Raw genomic sequence first — 21,641 nt, forward strand, 5'->3', positions numbered from 1 at the left:
TGGATTTGCTTTCCAAGTTCTGTTTCTAGATTATTAGAAATACTAACTAGTAATATTATTTTTCTACAGCAAGTATTTCATTGTCATCTATAAAGTTTGCACTTCAAACTTTATTTAAGTGTCACATACATGTTCTATAGTATTTTTGTTCGATAAAAATTAGTTTCAAACCCTACTTGATATGCATGAACTATCGAATCAACTTTCGTTTAGCATTTTATTGATCATTTTGAGTTACGGAAAATTGATCTACATACTTTATCATATGCATTATGACAAAAACATGATGCTCATGATATAGTTTAGCAAGTTGTTAAGCGGTAACACCGAGGGTGTTACACTCTTCTAAACTTCATTTTAGGGTTTGGACTTGATCTACTGATTTGGAGGCATTTTGGCGTCATGGGAGTGACCCAACATCTTCACCAAACCACTAGGAAGTGGGGGTGTAAGACTATTTATCCGCGAAGTTAAATTTGGCACTGCTTTTGTAGTTCACGTAGGCGTCGAGACTTCTGACAGTTTGTGCCGGAGCTTCTGACGACGTCGGAAGTTCCGACCCAAACTGTCGGGACTTCTGACATTGACTGACAAATTTGAACTTAGCATTTGTAGTTAATTTTTAGATACGCCTATTCACCCCCCTCTAAGCATTGTTAGATCCTTTCAATAAGCTAGGTTCAAAGTTAACTCAGCAATCGTTTCTCCAGCAATGGCACTAGAAATACTTGTAGGTATAAATTAATGCACATAGAATAATCTGCAAGCACACATATATTATACCGATATAGCATTTCACCGGGAGTATCCCAGTTTTATATCGAACTCGAGGAAACGTGTGTGAATATAACTAAATCTAACTTATCCCAACTTCACAATCAAGGCTAGATAATAGGAGCGTAGAGGAGATCACAGAGGTCTTCTAGTTCTAACTTCGGTAAGCTTTATCTTCTATTGTTCAATTCTAGAGATATTACTAGAGAAAACACAGACATAGTATGTTTTCTATAGCAACAAAGTCCTGCTAGGCCTACTAACGGGAGGATGGACTACAAAGGATTTAATGAGTCTATAAGAGTCACCCTCGCGAGCTAACACTAATCCAAAAAATAGGGTACATCCACGAGTAACCGAGTCTAAGCACCATACTTACACTATGAATACTACTTTAACCCAGGAGCTACAAAGATTAAAGTACTCAAAAGAGAGTCACAAACCTGAAGAACAATATGAACAAGATGCTTACTTGAATTAGAAGTCGATTACTAGAGAAATCTCAGAAGCAAGCTCAAGAAGAACTTGATTCTGTCAGGGTACAAGCCATAGAGAGAGCACCGACAGGTCGGGACTCGTCCAAACTCTTCCTTCTCACTCTATCTCACTATCTCTAATACAAGACTAGATCCTATTGAGGACTAATCTTCTCTTGATTGCTAGCTCTGATCCTGATGGACATACGAATTAGGATTTCTGGCTTCTCAGCTCTCAGGGTCAAATGAGACATGCCCTAGAGAGGGGATACAAGTTGGTATATATAGGCCGGAGCATCAATTCTAAGCGCTCGGATCAAACCGGCTTGAATAAACGGCGGAGATGCAATCCTTAAGGTGGTGGAGAACCAACATAATAATGAGGTTGATAGGTGAGACCCACAGGGGCCGGGCAGCCCCACATGTCAAAGACACATGTCCCGCTTCGATGATTCGTCTTCTAGAGTCTTTTAGGGTCTTCCCACGTCGATTACGCGGCGGAATTTCGTGATTTCTTTTTACGAATAGGTCCTCCGTGGCGGTTTTCTGATTTAATCCTGCTGAAAACACAGATTCACCAAAATTCGTAGAATTTGTCAGTTTAAACCCCTAAGTGTACATTGGTGATCCATTTTAGCCATTTATACAAGTTATATCGACGGTTTATGATATATGTTAACTACCATCAACAACGCTGCTAGCCCACTAATTTTTACCGGAGGGTAGGCTGGAGGGGGTCAGGGGATTGGGAATCAAATGCGATGTGGACTGCTAGACTGGTTGGGCTCTCCTGTTGGGCCATGATAATTAATCATTGACGAAACGTATTTTCTCCATAGAAAATAAGTATCGTTTGATTTATATATCCAAATAAGTTTAGTATACAAAATATATTCAGTGATTAATTTAATAATATTTATTATACACAATAAATATTAATAATATATATATAGTCAAAATTTAAACCGACATCTCAAGAAATGAGAAAGAAACTCTTTTATGGAACAGATGGAGTAGTGGATTATTGGGCTCTGTTAGAGACTGAAGCTAATTGTTAGAAGTTGGAGTTGACGTTGTGTCTTACCTGGGCTCATCATCCTCGTGGCGTCCGTTGCACGCTAAGGACGTGGCCGCATGCAGAAAGAAGCTGGCGCATGGGCCCAGGTGCGCTCATCCTTGTCGTGTTGCGTCACGCCTCAGACGTGACCTTGAGCCAGGAGTGGCCAACACAACCTCGCGCGTGAGCGAGGAGACAAAGCGTCGGTAGGGCCTAGAGCCTTGCTGCTCTGCCCACGTGTCAGGTTCAGGACATCTGTTAAATTACGAAAGAAGATTCCTCACGTCGGTCGGGGTGGGAAGTTGAATCTGGCGGTGCAAAAATGCCGGCGGCTTCCCTTGGTCGGTTGCCACCTTCAAAGGTCAGGAATCTCCTGGGCCTCACCAAGCCCCTAGGGCACGGGGAATTTGGTCGTGGCCCCATCTCCCATGCCTACTTCGCGGAGGGTGACACCTTTCCTCGAAATGGGTCGTCTTGGGCCTAAGAATCATAGTCCAGAGTGTGCGGGCAGGCGCACAAGACAGAATGTAGCCTCTGGCCCCTAGTTGATTAGGAGGGGGTTAATTGCATTCTCAGGATACTAATTAAGGGTGGCTTTGATCAATAACTAAATGGAGAAGCTTTAATCAGTAACTAAATGAATTCTCCCGCCTTTCCGTTAACTAGTTAATGGTCATGTTCGCTTGTCTTATGAGCCATACTATTTCAGCAAATGAACAGTATTTTTCTCTCACAACAAATCAGCGAACAGTATTTTCAGCCTTGGCTTTTCAGCAAAGCGAACAGGACCAATGCTGAAGCTCATATCACGATTTAAGTAAACACATCCAAAAATGTAATAGAAGCAAAAACATGCTTTGAAGTAGTATGATCTGCAAGAAGGTGGCTAATGACAGATCTAAAATCATAGACAACTATATGATTTAAGAATGTAGCATAAATCTATTGACAAATCAAACTAAGGAAGGATGATGATGCTAAGAATGTCAAATGCATAGATAATTTCAGATTGATGAGTCAACCCCTTTTTATTTTGCATCAACAGCTATTACCATAGACCAAAATCATAAAATTATGAGCTATATATGAAATGTGGTGAGAAAAGATTCAATCGAACATAAAGAAATTTATTTATAAACCTTGACTTAAATGATTCTATTCTTTTCTCCACGCATGTTACATTTTTTTTCTCGTGAAAGATTTCTCCCGGTCAGCAAAAACCAGCCAGAGCCCAGATTTAGCGGAACACGCACACGACAATGCTGACGCGAAGCCCATTCATAACCCGTCCTTGCACACGGTCACACGAAAGCGGCGGCATCTGGCACAAGCCCACGAGCCCCAAACAAAAAGCTGATACACCACACACTCCTAACTCAGCGAACTCGCACGATGCCAAATGGGCCCAACAAACTTGCAGACCCACTCGTCATCCCCACTCACACATCCGCACCTCGGTCCTCGCAGTCTACAGCAGCCGCAACCCTTGTCGTTGTCAGTTGTCACGCTCGCACCCGGCCCTGCACACCGCAGTCCGGGCGGCGCGGACGCGACTCGACTCGCCTGGGCCGCCCTCGTGAATCTGGCCGCCTTTCCCTCCAGCTCCACCACCCTTGCCACGCCTGCGACGCTCCCCTGGCATGAGATGCCATTAAATTCCTTCGCCACTATCTCGTCCTCGCTGCTCCGCCGCTCGCTCTGCGCGTCGCTCCGGAGGATCTCGCACATGGCCTCCGCCGCCGCCCCCACCTCAGCGCCCGCCGCCGCCGCCAACGAAAGCGGCGCCGCGAAGACGACGGAGCAGCGGCCCGTGCAGGTCCGTGCGCCAGCTCTCTTCCTTCACTGACTATCCGAGTTCCTGCGGCTGAGATTTGGTAGGCGCTTCCACATCGGGCCCTGTGTATGGGTGTTCAGGATGCTAGGACTTGGGGATGGAGCCATGGAGGGTGGGGGGAGGGAGGGACGGGGAGCTGCTGATAACTGAAACGTATTTTGACTATTTTCGGTTTAGTGCACTCATCGATTACTTGAGACAAACGATATATAGAGAAGCGATTCTAGTCCGACTGAACTTAAGAGTTTATGAGATAATCACTTTTGGTCACATAATCATTTGTCTCCGATAAGGCGAGAATCAGAAGCAAGAGGTCTTGGTCACATAATCACTTCTCCCAGTGAACCAGGACTTGATTGGTCGTTGAATCTGTCTTTTTTTTCTACCTTCGGTGGTGGCCGGAAAAGTAACTGTACAGGTTCTTTTTGTTGTTCTATTGTTACACTTGCTAGTCTGGGCCTCTTTCTTTTTAAATATATAAACAACCAGCTCTCCTGCCGGTTTTTGTTAAATAAAAAGGCATGAGGACCTCTACCAAAGTAGCCCTTGCTACTGCTATGCATGTAACTGCATGTAATATAGTCTATCACATGGTTGATGTGAGGTTATTTTGGAATAGCTCTGTAAGAGCTTACCGAGTCAATTTGAGGGCCTTTTGGTGAATTGGCACCACGGATGTGGACCCACATCGGGTGCGCCACGTATGTTCGGAAAATTGAATCCATCCAAAACCATCTGCGTCATGATAGCTCAAATAGCACACAGTATATGCCAGGAAAGAGGGAAGCTATTTGTCGTGAATAAATTTGAGCAGCATTTTCTCAAACTATTTTATCAGTCATGCCATTATTCAAACAATCAGTTAATGTCGATGAATTTATTTATTATATATGTTTCATTGTACTTGAGAAAACAAAGTTTATATGTTTCATTTATTTGAATGATATTGCTAATGAAAAAGGCAGCTAGCTAGCTAGCATGTTTCTTAGATAGTTAGATAGTTTATAGTAAAACTGAGAAGGTTTTCGTCCTGCTAAAACTCTTAATACCCTTGTACCCATTTATACTTCATTACTGGTTATTGATTACTAGATGAAAAGTGGTGGCATTGCCCTCAACAAGAGTATCGAATTCTTGTCTTGCTTGCTGCACCCATATTACAGAGCATTGCTACTACTTTTATAGTTCATGCTGTTGATACTTTTTGTATGTTCCTTTTGTGCAATGTATTGCCATTCCTCCATCTGCTACTCCTTTATGTGTTTATTACTTTATTATACACCTGAAAGATGTTTGCTTCTTGCTAATCATTAATTTTCATATTTTGAAATAGACCTGATTGTTGATACCAGTCAACCATCTGAATCTGTAACCCTATCAAGCAGGCTACAGATTCCCTATGCATGCAATATTGTTCATTGCAAGGAATATTTATCCAATAATGTTGTAGGAGGAATTATATATCTATTCAATAGGTACACTGCTCTTAAGAGCTTTCGTGGCAGAATTTCTTTGCTATAGAGTTGCTTTGCCTGTTTGCTCCAGTAGGATAGTGCCCAGCAATAAAAAGAGCGTACACATGATGACGAGCAGCCATGTCATTTATATGAGGTTCCTATGTCATCGTGGCCAACAATCAGCATGTATGGAAGTGTAAATCTGGCAGAATACAGCATGCCATAGACATATAGTTTTTACCCTGGATGTTTTTCTTCTTCTCAGGCCCTTGGCTGAAAACCAACTGTCTGATGCTTATGGGATTCTCCTGTATATGCTGCTAATTACCACCCTATTCGGCAAGAATGCAGTGATTAGATAAAATCATGCTATATTTCTGCAACCTTTTAGCTGTTTGGCACATTGTTGTATCACCATGCAGCCTGAATTTTCCCTTTGTTTTGACATGCCTGAAGTTTGTGAATTTAAAAGATTGAAATAACTCCCTGCATAAAGAAGGAAGACATATTGACATAAGAATACTCAGATCAAAGCTACATTTGCGCAAACGCGCTCACAGCACGGTGGTTGCTCCTCCTGTCATGGAGGGCACCCACCCGTGTTCCAATCCCAGTCTGGGATGAACCGGGTGTTGCACCGGGGGTTTTCCCCTGAGTGTGCGCACACGAGTAGTGTGTGCTCGGTAGACATGTTCCGAGGTTCCTCGGGCAGTCTCACTTGTATTTGAGCGTGTGGTCAGTATAGGTGTCTATATGAAAAGCTACATTTGCAATTTTGCGAGACACCATGTAAGCAAAGTAACTTCATCGGGAACTGATCCTCTGTCCATACCTCTAGCATAGGGCTCTGAGGTAAAGCCTATACTAATGCACTATTTCAGATCGACAGATCCATAGTTTGATACTACATAGGTATAAGATTTCTTGACATAAAACCCAGTGGTCCATCCTGAGGTCATGGTTTGCCTACTTTGATTTCTTTTTGTTGTCTCAGACCTTGAAAAATGATCTATTTAACATTTCAGCTTGACATGAAAGTGCTCTATATAGTATTTGGATTCGTTTACAATTCATACATCATGAGTAATAAGTTGACTTTAGTTTCAGATTCTGGTTGACCATCGCTTGTTCAATATGGATATGGCAGATGATAACTGATAAGTGGTTTGACTTGTCAGCCTGAGGTCTCATGTAGAGTCCATTATCGATTTGCTTTTCCAATTCCCATGCCCATTGTACATTGTGTTGAAGTCCAGCTGACATCATGAAAGAATATTTTATGAAAGTTTTAGTAATAGGGTGATCAAACGAAATTCTTGTTTTAGACATTGTTTTATTATGTCTGTCCTTATAGCAGTGGGTTTACTTGCTGTCAAAGTAGACTACCTTGAGTTTGCAATTTGGCCATTCTCTCCCATCCAGGTTGCAAGACTACCTTGAGCTTGGAATTTGACCCATGTTCGATTTCCCAATTCCAGGTTGCAAAGCGGTTGGAAAAGTTCAAGACAACAATTTTCACTCAGATGAGCATGCTTGCCATCAAGCATGGAGCAATAAACCTTGGTCAGGGCTTTCCGAATTTTGATGGCCCAGACTTTGTGAAAGAGGCCGCTATTCAAGCTATCAATGCTGGGAAGAATCAGTATGCAAGAGGGTTTGGTGTGCCTGAACTGAACTTGGCTATTGCTGAAAGGTTCCTGAAGGACAGTGGATTGCAAGTTGACCCTGACAAAGAAGTGACTGTTACATCTGGATGCACTGAAGCAATAGCTTCAACAATATTAGGTCTGATTAATCCTGGCGATGAGGTGATATTGTTTGCCCCATTCTACGATTCATATGAGGCTACACTGTCGATGGCTGGTGCCAATGTAAAGGCCATTACCCTCCGTGCTCCAGATTTCGCAGTCCCGCTTGAAGAGCTGAAGGTGGCAGTCTCCAAGAACACCAAAGCGATAATGATAAACACACCACATAATCCAACTGGGAAAATGTTCACTAGGGAGGAGCTTGAATTTATCGCCACCCTCTGCAAGGAAAATGATGTTTTGCTGTTTTCTGATGAGGTCTATGACAAGCTGGCATTTGAGGCTGATCATATATCGATGGCTTCTATCCCTGGCATGTATGAGAGGACTGTGACCATGAACTCTCTGGGGAAGACATTCTCTCTTACAGGATGGAAGATTGGGTGGGCAATCGCACCGCCACACCTGACATGGGGTCTTAGGCAAGCACACTCATTCCTGACATTTGCAACCTGCACACCAATGCAAGCAGCAGCAGCAGCAGCTCTGAGAGCACCAGATAGCTACTACGAGGAACTGAAGAGGGACTACAGCGCAAAAAAGGCTATACTGTTAGAAGGACTAGAAGCCGCAGGGTTTATTGTTTACCCATCAAGTGGAACATACTTCATCATGGTCGACCACACCCCCTTCGGTTTCAACAATGACATAGAGTTCTGCGAGTACTTGATTCGTGAAGTCGGCGTGGCCGCTATACCACCGAGCGTATTTTATCTCAACCCTGAGGAGGGGAAGAAGCTGGTGAGGTTTACCTTCTGCAAGGATGAAGATACTCTGCGGGGCGCGGTTGAGAGGCTGAAGACGAGGCTCAGGAAGAAATGAAGGGCGGGGAAAATTCCATGTGGCTTGGTGATTGCTGAATAATCTGCTAGGTTTCAACTGCTCCCGGATGCGTGTACTACCTTTTTTCTAGCAATAGTTATCCTGTCAGTGACTTCATGCCTAGTGTCTTTACTATTTGTCTGTGCGTAAGCAGATTGTCCCAATTTTTTACAATTCGGCTCTTTTTTTTTGAAGAAAATTTACGTTTTGCCTCTTGGGAGACGTAAACACATCTTTGTACCCTAGGGGTCGGCGCCAGGACTCATGGCGCCGAGGTAACACGTCTCGGCGTCACAGATCTTGGCTCCGAGGTGCCTGGCCGAGCACAGAAGGGCAGCCTAGGTGGCGTTGACGTGGTCGGTACCTTGGCGCTAGAATACATGGCGCCGAGGTCGGCGCCACAAATCTTGGCGCCGACCTCAGTACCATGTATTCTGGCGCCGAGGTACCGGATAACCACGTGTGGCTGCCGCAGCTCTCTCTCGCGCTCTATCTCTCCCTCTCACGCTCTCTGTCTCTCCCTCTCACCGTCGCCGCCAGCTAGCCCCGCCGTCGCCCACGCCTCCTCTACCGGCTGTCGCCCGCTTCACCGCTCGCTGTCCTGAAAGGATCTAACAATGCCTAGAGGGGGATTGAATAGGCGTATCTAAAAAATAACTGCAAATGCTAAGTTCAAATTTATCAGTCAATGTCGGAAATCCCGGCGTTTAGGTCGGAACTCCCGACGTCGTCAGAAGTTTCGACACAAACGTCAGCAGTCCCGACGCCTATGTGAACTACAAAAGCAGTGCCAAATTTGACTTTGCGGATAAATAATCTTACAACCCACTTCCTTGTGGTTTGGTGAAGAGGTTGTGTCACTCCCTTGACGCTGTAATGCCTCCAAACCGTAGATCGAGTCCAAACCCTAAAATGAAGTTCAAGAGAGAGACAAACAAATACAAGTAATCTCTAGCAATCGCAACAACAAGGACACGGGACACAAGGATTTATCCCGAGGTTCGGTAACCCCACAAAGAAGCTCCTATGTCCTCGTTGTTGAGGTGACCACAAAGGTCGGAGTCTATTCCACCTCCTTACCTCTCTCAAAGCGACCACAAAGGTCACTTGAGCTTTCCACTAAGAAATCAAAGGGTAATACAAACTTCCCAAGGCTCTTCCACAAGATGGAAGCTCTTGGGCAATGCATAGCCGGCTAAGGGCAAAGCCCTAAGAGTAATAGACACAAAACCAACCGGCTTGACGAAGAAATCAAGTGCTCAAGCTTACCAAAGTGATTCTCTCACTTAATCCACTCTCCTTTCACTCAAAACCCTAAGGGAATCGAAGATTGGAGCAAAGGATGGAGGAGAGGGGTGCCTTTCTTGCTTGGGAGTTGTTGGGACGAAGTTGGGTCAGTTGTGAATGAGTCCGTAACGGTTACAAGTGAAGAGAGGGCTATTTATACTCTTAGTAAAAATCTAACTGTTTAGATCTACGTCGGAAGTTCCGACGCAGATCTCGGGACTTCCAACATTAACAGAAAGCACTGTTCACACAGGGTCAGAAGTCCGCGCGTGCAAGTCAATGTCGGAACTCCCGACAAATGTTGGGACTTCCGACGTGCGCAGTTAGACAACCAGTATAGCCCCAGGAGTCGGGACTCCCGACATGGGTCGGGACTTCTGACTGTCGGGAGTTCCGACGTACGTCGGGACTTTCGACGGGCGCAGACGGCCAGCCAGCAGAACCACAGGTGTCGGGGCTCCCGGCTTGGGTCAGGACTTCCGACTGTTGGTAGTTCTGACTCACGTCGGGACTTTCGACGTCCACAGTCACCGCACAGGCTAAGTGACTGGGAGTCAAAACTTTCGGCTTACGTCGGGACTTTCGACACCGACAGTCACAGAAAAATATTCTACGTGCTCGTGGAGTGCTAGAATGTCTCTCTTTTGATTTTATTTATATGCTTGAGCACTCTATCTTCCTTAGACCAACTAAGTTTGCATCTCTCTTTATAGTGCGGCAGATCCTAAACTCAAAAACAAAAATAAAACCTTTGGAGAGCGTTTGAGTTTGTCCACCTTTTCAACTTCAAGAATTGAGGGATATCATTTCATCTTTATCAACTCTTTGAATCTTTCAAGGGACTAATAGCTACGACATATCTCATTAAGATCATATTAGTCCTTAATTTGGATGTCATCAATACACCAAAACCCACATAGGGGGCAAATGCACTTTCAATCTTCCCCTTTTTGGTAATTGATGACAACCAACTTAGGCTTTTATAAGAATGAAAGAATTTAAAGCTTTTGAAACCCAAAATTTATAAAGAGCTCCCCCTTGATGTATGCATGAATTTGAATTTCAATTATAATCATCTATACATGATTTGCATACATCAAGATAAAAGCTCCCCCTAAATTTTGCAATCCGTGGGGTGCAACAAGTATGTGTGAACAAATATATATCCATAAAAAAGAATGCAATATGACATGTTATTTCACGCAACAAGTAAAAGAGAATATGATGGCCAAGATTTTAAGGTAAAATCTCAAAGCATCACATAGCCATCCAAAATACATCCACCATCACAAGTAGAGATAAGCACAAGCTAATAAGATAGATACAAAACCCTTCCTTATCCTACAATCATTCATCACAAACACATATAAATAGATGTCCATCACAAGCTAGCCACCACATGACTTAGTGCCTACAAGCTAAAAGTTTTAAAGTCTCAAAAGTAAATAACCAACTAACTTATTACAAGATATCAAAGCCTAACACTCCCCCTTTGTCAACAAGTGCCAAAAGGGGTAGGCCGCATGAAAAACCAACTACTCATCCTCGTAGTCATCATCCTCATCTTGGTCACCATCATCATCACCTCCATCATTGTCTTCATCGTCATCATCCTCTATGTATTCCTCATCCTCTTCAGTCGCCTTGCCCTTGCCATGAGGGCGAGAAGTCGCATCAGCTTCATATGCCGCACAAGCCTCATCATATAGAGCCAACGGATCACGGGGAGGCACAAATGGCGGCGGAGGAGAAGACACAATGCCTGCATGCTGTTCCAACCGATAGAGCCTCTCTTGCATATCGTGCTCACGTTGAGCACTAGCACAACACTGTCGAAACATGTATGTCATGAGGAACTTGAACTTGTTGGGCTTCTTACCAGAGGAGGAAGAAGAGAGGGGCTCGACACTAGAAGAGCGAGCAGCAGCAGCAGGTGGTGAAGCACCACGACAAGAGCGAGAACCCAAAACACCATTTCCTTTGGCTTTGGCTACAGCACCTTTCTCCCTTAGTTCTTTTGCAGCAGCGATCAACGTCTTGTTGGAGATCTTGAGGAGGTTGTGGTGAGTGTCTGTGGGGAACCAGATGTTGGACACTTGCTCAATCACATGCATAATGTATGGGGCATAGGGAAGATGCTTCACCGGATCCTCAGTAGCATCATGTATCTTGTTCCAAATGTATCTATTGATGGAAAATTTCTTAAAATCATCTCCAAATCGCTGAAGCACCTTCTGAAAATCATCACGAAGGAAGGTGGTGTCACCTTGCTTCGGATACAAGATCTGTCTCAGAATGTTATTGAGGACATAGTAATAGGGCTTTAGATATACTGTTTGTCCATTAGTTGTATGTCCATCAAGATACATATGTTGGTACTCCTCCAAAGCCACATCCTCATACTCAGTCAATTCAGGTGCAGTGTGGTCGGCTTGACTTAAACCAAGAAGGCGAGAGAAAGTAATGAAGTCCACCTTATTGTTCTTGCCTTCAGTGGTCCAATGAACAATGTCAATAGCACCGGTAGGGTCTCGTTCATGATGATAGGAAGCATAAAACTGACAAATAAGCTCATTGTTCCAATGCTTCCTAAACTCTAGCAAGTAGGACAGCCCCATTGAGAGTATATCATGAACCATCTGCTCTAGCTCAGGCTCCTTGAACTTACTAAGAGAGTATGCATTAATGCACTTCATCTAAAGGACCGGTGGCTCCCTCTTCTTCAAAAACTTTAGATAGATGATGGAATCATAAAAGTCATAATGGAACAGGTGCCAGAAGCGATACTCAAGCCAGAGATCCTTCTCGTCCTCAGCATAAAGGTTTCTTCCCCTCATGGACCTGATGTCCCTAACCCGGTGACGGTAGTCAACTGGTAGAGGAGGAATCCAGCCACCAGTAGGATTAGGAGCCATGGCGGGCTCCCGCATGACTGGTGAAACGCCCGGGAAGGGAACAAGCTTAGTGACGAAGCCCGGGCCATGAACCGGTGGAGCAGCAATGGTGCGGCCGGCACGCTCAAGAGCTTCTTCTTCAGCATCAACAATCGGAACATCCCCAACAAAGGCCAGAGCAGGAGGAGTGGCAGCAGATGATCCTTGATCGTCATGGCGATGGGCAGCATGGGAACCACCACCAGCAGCATGGGGATATGCCGCTTTGGTGCGGCCAGACGCCTTGGGGATAGCGACACGGTCCTAATTCTTCTTAGACCCCTTCTCCTTGTGACGCGATGGACTGCCATCGTCCATGATTATGGAAAACATGAAGGGGAACTAAGAAACAAGACAACGAGAAGCGAACGAACAACGAGAAGTGAAGAAACATGAATGGAGTGTTCACTATTGGGTCGGGAGTCCTGACCGTTGCTGGGAGTTTCAATAGCCGGGAGTTCTGGCCGACGTCAGAAGTTCCGACGGTCGGAACCTCCAACAGTCGTCGGGACTTTCGATGCACATGGTGATCATCCCATTCATGGGGCTTCAAATCGCGACACACATTCATACAAGGAGGATAGAGGAGTAGAGAGGGAGAAAGAATATAGGCAAATCGCAAGGTACATTGCATTAGGGTTAGGGCGCCATGGTAGTACCTTGAATCGAGGAAAGAGGAGATGGAGGAAGACGAAATCCGCAGTCCATGAACGAATCGACGAGCACTAGCACCACCACGAACGAAATCCCTACCACCGATCTGAGGAAGAAGATCGAAGCACGGGCGGTGGAAGGGGGCGAAGAGGGTGGTAGTGCCGACAAGACTCCCGGCAGCGCAACTAGAAGGGATGGGGTCGGAACTCTCGGCTGCCTAGAGCAGGCCGGGGCCGCGGGTGGGCGGGCAGGGCACGACGCGGCGGCGCGAGGAGGAGCGAGGGCGGCGCGAGGAAGGGTGCGGGCGGCGCGAGGAAAGGTGAGGGCGATGGGAGTTCGGGGGGGAAGAAAATAACTGTAGTAAATGGACCAGGCCAGGTATAAATGATGCGGTCAAACGACACAGCGTGGTCAAAAACCCAGATCTACGTCGGGACTCTCGGTGCTGGGGTCGGAACTTCCGGCAGTCAGGAGTCCCAGTGCGAGCCGTGGCTTCCAGTCGTCGGGAGTTTCGACCTACGTCGGGACTTCCAACGTAGGGAAACTAAAAAACACCTCAACTTGAACTCACTATACCATGTGGGGCAAAAATATGATGGACACTAACATTTTCACAAGTGACTAGCTTTCATTCAATCAACACAAAGCAATAGTCACTCATGAAAATCATAAAATAGATTTTGAAAGTGTCACACAATATTTTCTTAATTCTTTTCTCCTAACTAGATCAAACAAAGTGTGTGTGAGACATCAAACCACATTACGAGAATCAATAATATTTAGTTCACTCCTCAAAGCACAAAATCTTGACTCATCTAGGGGCTTTGTGAAGATATCGGCTAGTTGCTTTTCGGTGCTCACATGATGAATAGCGATATCTCCTTTGGCTTTGTGGTCTCTCAAAAAATGAAGCCAGATGTCTATGTGCTTTGTTCGAGAGTGGTTTACAGGATTGTTTGCCAACTTAATGGCACTCTCATTGTCATACAAAAGTGGAATCTTGGTTAACTCACATCCAAAATCCTTTAGGGTTTGCTTCATCCAAAGTAGTTGGGCACAGCATGCACCGGCCGCCACATACTCGGCTTTGGCGGTGGACAAAGCAACGGAATTTTGCTTCTTAGAGGTCTAAGACACCAAGGATCGACCAATAAATTGGTAAGTCTCGGTAGTACTCTTTCGGGTTACTTTACAACCGGCATAATCCAAATTGGAATAGCCAAGTAACTCAAAAGTGGAGCCCTTAGGATACCACAAGCCAAGATTAGGAGTGTGCACTAAATACCAAAAAATCTCTTAATGGCCATCAAATAACATTCTTTTGGATTAGCTTGAAATCTTGCACACATGCACACGCTAAGCATAATATCGGGCCTAGATGCACAAATGTAAAGAAGGGATCCAATCATGGAGCGATATACCTTTTGATCGACATCCTTTCCTCCTTGATCAAGATCAAGATGTCCATTGGTTGGCATGGGTGTCTTGATGGGCTTGGCCTTGTCCATGTTAAACTTGTTCAACATGTCATTGGTGTACTTGGTTTGACTTATGAACGTGCCATCCTTGAGTTGCTTGATTTGAAATCCAAGGAAGAACTTCAACTCTCCCATCATAGACATCTCGAACCTATTTGTCATAATCCTACTAAATTCCTCACAAAAAGCCACATTAGTACTACCAAATATTATGTCATCAATATATATTTGGCAAACAAAGATATCATTATTGACTTTGTGAGTAAACAAAGTAGCATCGACCTTTCCTATCTCAAAACCTTGTTTAAGTAGGAAATCCTTCAAACAATCATACCAAGCTCTAGGGGCTTGTTTGAGCCCATAGAGCGCCTTGTCGAGCTTGTAGACGTGGTTTGGATACTTGAGGTCTTCAAAGCCTGGTGGTTGCTCTACATACACCAACTCGGATAGGGGGGCGTTGAGCAATGCACTCTTCACGTCCATTTGATATAGCTTGAAATCATGATGAGCGCCATAGGCAAGTAGAATGTGAATTGATTCTAGCCTAGCCACCAGTGCATAGGTCTCTCTAAAATCCAAGCCTTCAATTTGAGTGAATCCTTGAGCTACCAACCTTGCCTTGTTCCTTGTTACCACACCATGCTCATCTTGCTTGTTACGAAGACCCACTTGGTTCCAATCACATTTTTCTTGGGCCTTTCCACCAAGGACCAGACTTCATTCTGACTGAAGTTGTTCAACTCCTCTTGCATGGCTATCATCCAATCTGGATCATCAAGTGCCTCTTCCACCCTACGAGGTTCCAAAGGAAAAACAAATGAGTAATGTTCACAAAAACTTGCTAAACGGGAACATGTAGTTACCCCTCATCGAATGCTCCCCAATATGTTATCAATGGGATGATCCCGTTGAATGGATTGATGCACTCTAGGATGTGGCACTTGAGTTGATCTTTGGATGGGGCCATCATCATCATCGTCATGGTCATGATCGATTAGAGGATCACAATCATGAGCTTGTGGAGGATTGACTTCACTTCTTTCTTCATTATTGAGTTGAGGTTGAGCTTGCTCATTGTTGACACCATCTTCATGAGAATGGCATTGTGCTTCATTTGATCTCCCATCTTAATTATTTCTTGTTGTGGAAGCTTCATCATGTTCATTGGATGAAACATGATGAATGGTTGGATCAAGATCATCATGCACAACATGGTCTTCATCTTTGTCTTTGACAGGCTTTACTTCACCAATGGCAAGCTTCTTGATTGCTTTGTGTGTAGCTTCTTCATTACGTACAATCTCAACATTGACTTGCTCCTTTTGAGAGCCGTCGGTTTCATCAAAAGTCATGTCTACCGCTATTTCAATCAAACCGGTGGTTTTATTGAAAACACGATATCCATGTTTGTTAGTACCATAACCAAGCATGAAACCTTCATCAACCTTTGGTGCAAACTTAGAGCTTTTAGATTTCTTATTAAGTATGAAACACTTGGATCCAAAAACTCTAAAGTAGTGCACCTTAGGCTTTTTACCGGTTAGAAGTTCGTAGGCGGTCTTTTCTCTTTTCTTGTGAAGATATAAGCAGTTGATGGCATGGCATGCCATGTTGACCGCTTTTGCCCAATAGTTGGTTGGAGTCTTGTATTCATCCAACATTGCTCTTGCGGCTTCTATGAGCGTTTGGTTCTTCCTTTCCACAACACCATTTTATTGTGGAGTGTATGGAACCGAAAACTCATGCTTGATTCCTTCTTTATCAAGAAACTCTTCAATGTTGGTGTTCTTGAACTCTGTCTCATTGTCACTTCTAACTCTGTTGATTTTGACATCAAACTCATTTTGGGCTCTTTTTGCAAACTTCTTGAAGATACCTTGGACTTCACTCTTTTCACGCAAAAAGAACACCCAAGTGAAACGAGAATAATCATCAACAATTACGAAACCATATTTGTTACCACCAATGCTTATATAAGTGACGGGTCTAAATATGTCCATGTGAAGCAACTCCAATGGCCTTTCGGTTGTCACAACATTCTTGATGGGATGTTTAGCTCCAACTTGTTTTCCCGCTTGGCATGCGCTACAAATCCTATCTTTCTCAAAAGAAACATTTGTTAGTCCAAGGATGTGTTCACCTTTTTAAAGTTTGGCCAAGTTCCTCATCCTAATATGGGCAAGTCGGCGATACCATAACCAACCCATGCTAGATTTTGCCATTCAATAAGTCTTGGGATTTACTCTATTTGATGTGAAATCAACTAGATAGAGTTCCCCTTTTAAATGGCCCGTAAATGTAATAGAGGAATCCTCTCTTCTATAGACTTCCACACCCTTATCCGTAAAGAGACAATTGTAACACATCTCACAAAGTTGTGAGACAGACAATAAATTGTATCTCCACGAATTCACAAGTAATGCATTTGAAATAGAATTATCATTTGATATAGCAATTTTACCCAAACCGAGGACTTCTCCTTTTCCATTGTCACCAACACAATATTTCCACTTTGATCATGACTTGGTTAGAATGACGTGAACATGTCCTTCTCTCCAGTCATATGATTGGTGCATCCACTATCCAACACTCAACTTGTTCCACCGGGGAATATTCCTACAAAGACAAATTAAGCTTTTGTTTTAGGTACCCAAAAAGATTTGGGTCCTAGAGGGTTAGTCATATAAAACTTGGGCACCCAAACACTCCTCATAATTTCCTTTCTCTTTTGGGCACCAACATACTTAACCACAAATCCACAATCTTGTCATCCTTGCCCCAACAACACATATAGTCACTAGCATAGCACCGTGGAAGTGGTGCTTGTGGCTTGGGGGCCTCGGATTGCTTCGTCTTGATTGTCTTGTCACTTGTTGGTTGGATCTTTGGAATGTAGACCTTGTTATTGGCTTTGCATATAAGCTCATCAAGAGCAACGCCATTGTTGAACTTCACACAAGGTACACCATTGATTATGTTCCTTTCATTGGCCTTTTCATTATACCTATTGTAGCCAATGCCTTCCTTGATTGATGGGTGCCTTGATGACTTGTATATTGTCTTGTTGGATTGCTCTTGACACTTACACCCATTCTTCAAGATCATCTTCAACCTATGAATCTCCTTGTCTTTCTTCCCTAACTCAACAAGGTTAGTTGTATATACATTCACATCAATTTTATAGCATCTTTCACAACCATTGCTAGTGGAGACATTAGAGTCTTCGGTTGCCTTAAGAGAAGTTGAAGTGCTAGCTCGAAAAGTACTATAGTTTAGCTCAATATTTCGGTATTTTTCTTCCAAGCATGTGAGGCTTTCTTGAGCTATACTTTTCTCATTCTTGAGGGTAGCTACTTGATCATCAACCGATGAATGTTCGTTAGTCAATTTTCCAATTGAGTCATTGGCTAAAGACAATTCTACGATTAACTTCTCAACCTTCATCTTTTCCTCAGCGATAGATGCTTGAGTTTTGAAAGAACTTCTTGGGGTGTCATCTCATCATAACCGGGCCTTTCCATGATCATAGATGCTAGCATGTTGTTCTTGGCTCTATAGGTTCTCAACATCTTTCTAGCAACCTTGTTGTCATCCCATTCGGTGCTTCCAAGAGCTCTTATGCAGTTGACCAATGCCATGAGCCTATCCAACATGGATTGAGTTGTTTTATTTTGCAAGAACACAAATCTTTCCAATTCACCATGAAGTAACTCAATATTGCCTTTTCTCACACTTCTATCTCCTTCAAATGACACTTTTAAAGTATCCCAAATTTGTTTTGCACTTTCCATTCCATTCACTTTTCTAAACTCATCCGGAGCTAGGCTTGACACAAGCAATGCTATGGCTTGTGCATTTTTATGGAGGTTGTGCACTTCTTCTAGAGTTATCTCTCTATCTTCATCGGTAGGAATCATCACACCAACATCCACAACTTCCCAAAGTCTTGCGGCAATAAGATGCATATTCATCTTGTAAGACCAACCAGTGTATCTTGTTCCATCAAAGTGAGGTGGCTTGCCAATGTTGACGGATGGAGTATGTAGTGTTGAACCTTTTATGAGTTGTCCATAGTCAAAGCTCATGTTTGAATATATTCCCTTTCCATGAGCATGCTCACCGGCTCTAATATCTCTAGCGATATCTTTGTTTGCTTCATTCTTGTCACTTGTTGTATTATTCTTGCCACTTATTGCATCATCAACCTTCTTGCTTAATTCTTCCTTCATCTTGCTCATCTCATCTTGCATCTTCTTCATTTCATCTTGAAAGAACTTGACTTGAGCAGCCATCAACTCTTCAGCTATTTTCTTGGCCATCTTGGCGGCAATGGCTTGCATCTTGTCAGACTCCGGCATTGTTTCTTCTTACACGGAGAAGCGCTAAAAGAAGACCTTGCTCTGATACCAATTGAAAGGATCTAACAATGCCTAGAGGGGGAGGGTGAATAGGCGTATCTAAAAATTATCTACAAATGCTAAGTTCCAATTTGTCAGTCAATGTCGGAAGTCCTGACGTTTGGGTCGGAACTCCTGACGTCGTCAGAAGTTCTGGCACAAATGTTAGCAGTTCCGACACCTACGTGAACTACAAAAGCAGTGCCAAATTTAACTTTATGGATAAATAATCTTACAACCCCACTTCCTTGTAGTTTGGTGAAGAGGTTGGGTCACTCCATTGACGCTGTAATGTCTCCAAACCATAGATCGAGTCCAAACCCTAAAATGAAGTTCAAGAGAGAGAGAGAGAGAAACAAATACAAGTAATCTCTAGCAATCACAACAACAAGCACATGGGACACAAGGATTTATTCTGAGGTTCGACAACCCCACAAAGGAGCTCCTACGTCCTCGTTGTTGAGGTGACCACAAAGGTCGGAGTCTATTCTACCTCCTTGCCTCTCTCAAAGTAACCACAAAGGTCACTTGAGCTTTTCACTAAGAAATCAAAGGGTAATATAAATTTCCCAAGGCTCTTCCACAAGATGGAAGCTCTTGGGCAATGCCTAGCCGGCTAGGGGCAAAGCCCCAAGAGTAATAGACGCAAAACCAACCGGCTTGACGAAGAAATCAAGTGCTCAAGCTTGCCAAAGTGATTCTCTCACTTAATCCACTCTCCTTTCACTCAAAACCCTAAGGGAATCGAAGATTAGAGCAAAGGAGGGAGGAGAGGGGTGCCTTTCTTGCTTAGGAGCTGTTGGGACTAAGTTGGGTTAGCTGTGAATGAGTCCGTAACGGTTAGAAGTGAAGAGAGGGCTATTTATTCTCTTAGTAAAAATCTAACCGTTCAGATCTACATTGAAAGTTCCGACGTAGATCTCAGAACTTCCGACGTTAACAGAAAGCACTGTTCACATAGGGTTAGAAGTCCACGCGTGCAAGTCAATGTTGGAACTCCCGACAAACTTCGGGACTCCCGACGGTCGGGACTTCCGACGTGCGCAGTTAGACAACCAGCATAGCCCCAGGAGTCGAGACTCCCGACATGGGTCGGGACTTATGACTGTCGGGAGTTCCGACATACGTCGGGACTTCCGATGAGCGTAGATGGCCAGCTAGCAGAACCACAGCTGTCGGGACTCCCAGCTTGGGTTAGGACTTCCGACTGTCGGGAGTTCTGACTCACGTCGGGACTTCCAACGTCCACAGTCTCCACGCAGGCTAAGTGACTGGGAGTCAGAACTTTCAGCATGAGTCATGACTTCCGATGGTCGGAAGTTCCGGCTTACGTCGGGACTTCCGACGGTCGGAAGTTCCGGCTTACATCGGGACTTCCGACACCGACAGTCATAGAAAAATATTCTACATGCTCGTGGAGTGCTAGAGTGTCTCTCTTTTGCTTTTATTTATATGCTTGAGCACTCTATCTTCCTCAGACCAACTAAGTTTGCATCCCTCTTTATAGTGCGGTGGATCCTAAACTAAAAAACAGAAATAAAACCTTTGGAGAGCATTTGAGTTCGTCTACCTTTTCAACTTCAAGAATTGAGCGATACGATTTCATCTTTATCAACTCTTTGAATCTTTCAAGGGACTAATAGCTACGACATATCTCATTAAGATCATATTAGTCCCTAATTTGGATGTCATCAATACACCAAAACCCACATAGGGGGCAAATGCACTTTCACGTCCCCCGCACGCCAGTCGCCTCCCCGTCCCTCTCCTCTCCTCCTCCTCCTCCTCCTCCACCACCAACGGTGCCCGCCACGCAGCGGCAGGCCGCATCCGCCTTCGACGCGCCGTCCCCTCTAGCGCAGCGGCACCGCCACCAGCACCGAAGGCACTAGCCACCGCCCCTGCCCTAGCCCCCGTTGCCTAGGAGCCCTCCAGCATGCCACGTCTGCCTCCGACGCACCGTCCCCGCCTCCCCTGCCAGTGCAACGGCACCGCCCCTGCCCCTGCCCCCACGGTGTGGCGTTGTCGGTGCCTTCCCTCAGCGTCGACGAGACCAACGCAGTGGCAGACGAGGCCTTCTAGAGGTACACATCGTCGAGCTTGAGGAGAGGCGGTGTCGGGGTGGCCGTCGTGTGGTTTAGGAACGACCTCCGAGTTCTTGATAACAAGGAGCTTCTACGCGCATGGGCGGCTTTCAAGGCGGTCCTACCAGTGTATTGCGTTGATCCACGGGTCTTTGTGTGTTGCACGAATTACTTTGGGCTCCCGCCTAGGTGCTCGCCACGCATCCAGGGAGGGCGCGATGCCTCCACAGAGGGGAAGCCAGGGAGGGCGGACGGGAGGAGGAGCGACCCGATAGTTGGCTGGCTCGCCGGTGCGGCTTGCGGCGGCCACCTGGCGTACCGCCGCACTAGAGTGGAGCAGGAGCTAAGGAGCGGCGGCAAAGCAGACAACCCCAGGAGCAAGCTGGTAGGCAAGCAGCGAGGTAGTTCACTAATCTCACTTGCAGTAGCCTTGCACACTTGTAGCCATATGGTAGGAAACTAGGAACGTAGGATTGTACTAGCACATTGGTAGCACATTACACATTGCTGTGACAAACTAGGAACGCACATTGGTAGCTATGTGGTAGGAATGTAAATTTGTAAAATTCGCAAGCAATTA

At 44.7% G+C, this 21,641-nt stretch overlaps 1 protein-coding gene across 1 annotated transcript; it reads left to right on the plus strand.

Annotated features, from left to right (window-relative positions):
• The first annotated feature begins 3,807 nt into the window (after positions 1-3,807).
• On the plus strand, positions 3,808-8,456 carry LOC136551894 (uncharacterized). Its single transcript, XM_066543428.1, has 2 exons — positions 3,808-4,123; positions 7,077-8,456. Exons 1-2 carry the CDS (start codon positions 3,953-3,955, stop codon positions 8,226-8,228), a joined length of 1,323 nt encoding a protein of 440 aa, XP_066399525.1. The 5' UTR covers positions 3,808-3,952; the 3' UTR covers positions 8,229-8,456.
• The last annotated feature ends 13,185 nt before the right edge of the window (positions 8,457-21,641 follow it).

Source organism: Miscanthus floridulus, chromosome 4, assembly GCF_019320115.1.
Source record: "Miscanthus floridulus cultivar M001 chromosome 4, ASM1932011v1, whole genome shotgun sequence".
Taxonomy (NCBI): Eukaryota; Viridiplantae; Streptophyta; class Magnoliopsida; order Poales; family Poaceae; genus Miscanthus; species Miscanthus floridulus.

Coding starts and splice junctions, on each gene's coding strand:
- LOC136551894 (XM_066543428.1), top strand. CDS start 3,953: ATGCCATTAAATTCCTTCGCCACTATCTCGTCCTCGCTGCTCCGCCGC. Junction 4,124..7,076: donor CGGAGCAGCGGCCCGTGCAG/GTCCGTGCGCCA, acceptor TCCCAATTCCAG/GTTGCAAAGCGGTTGGAAAA.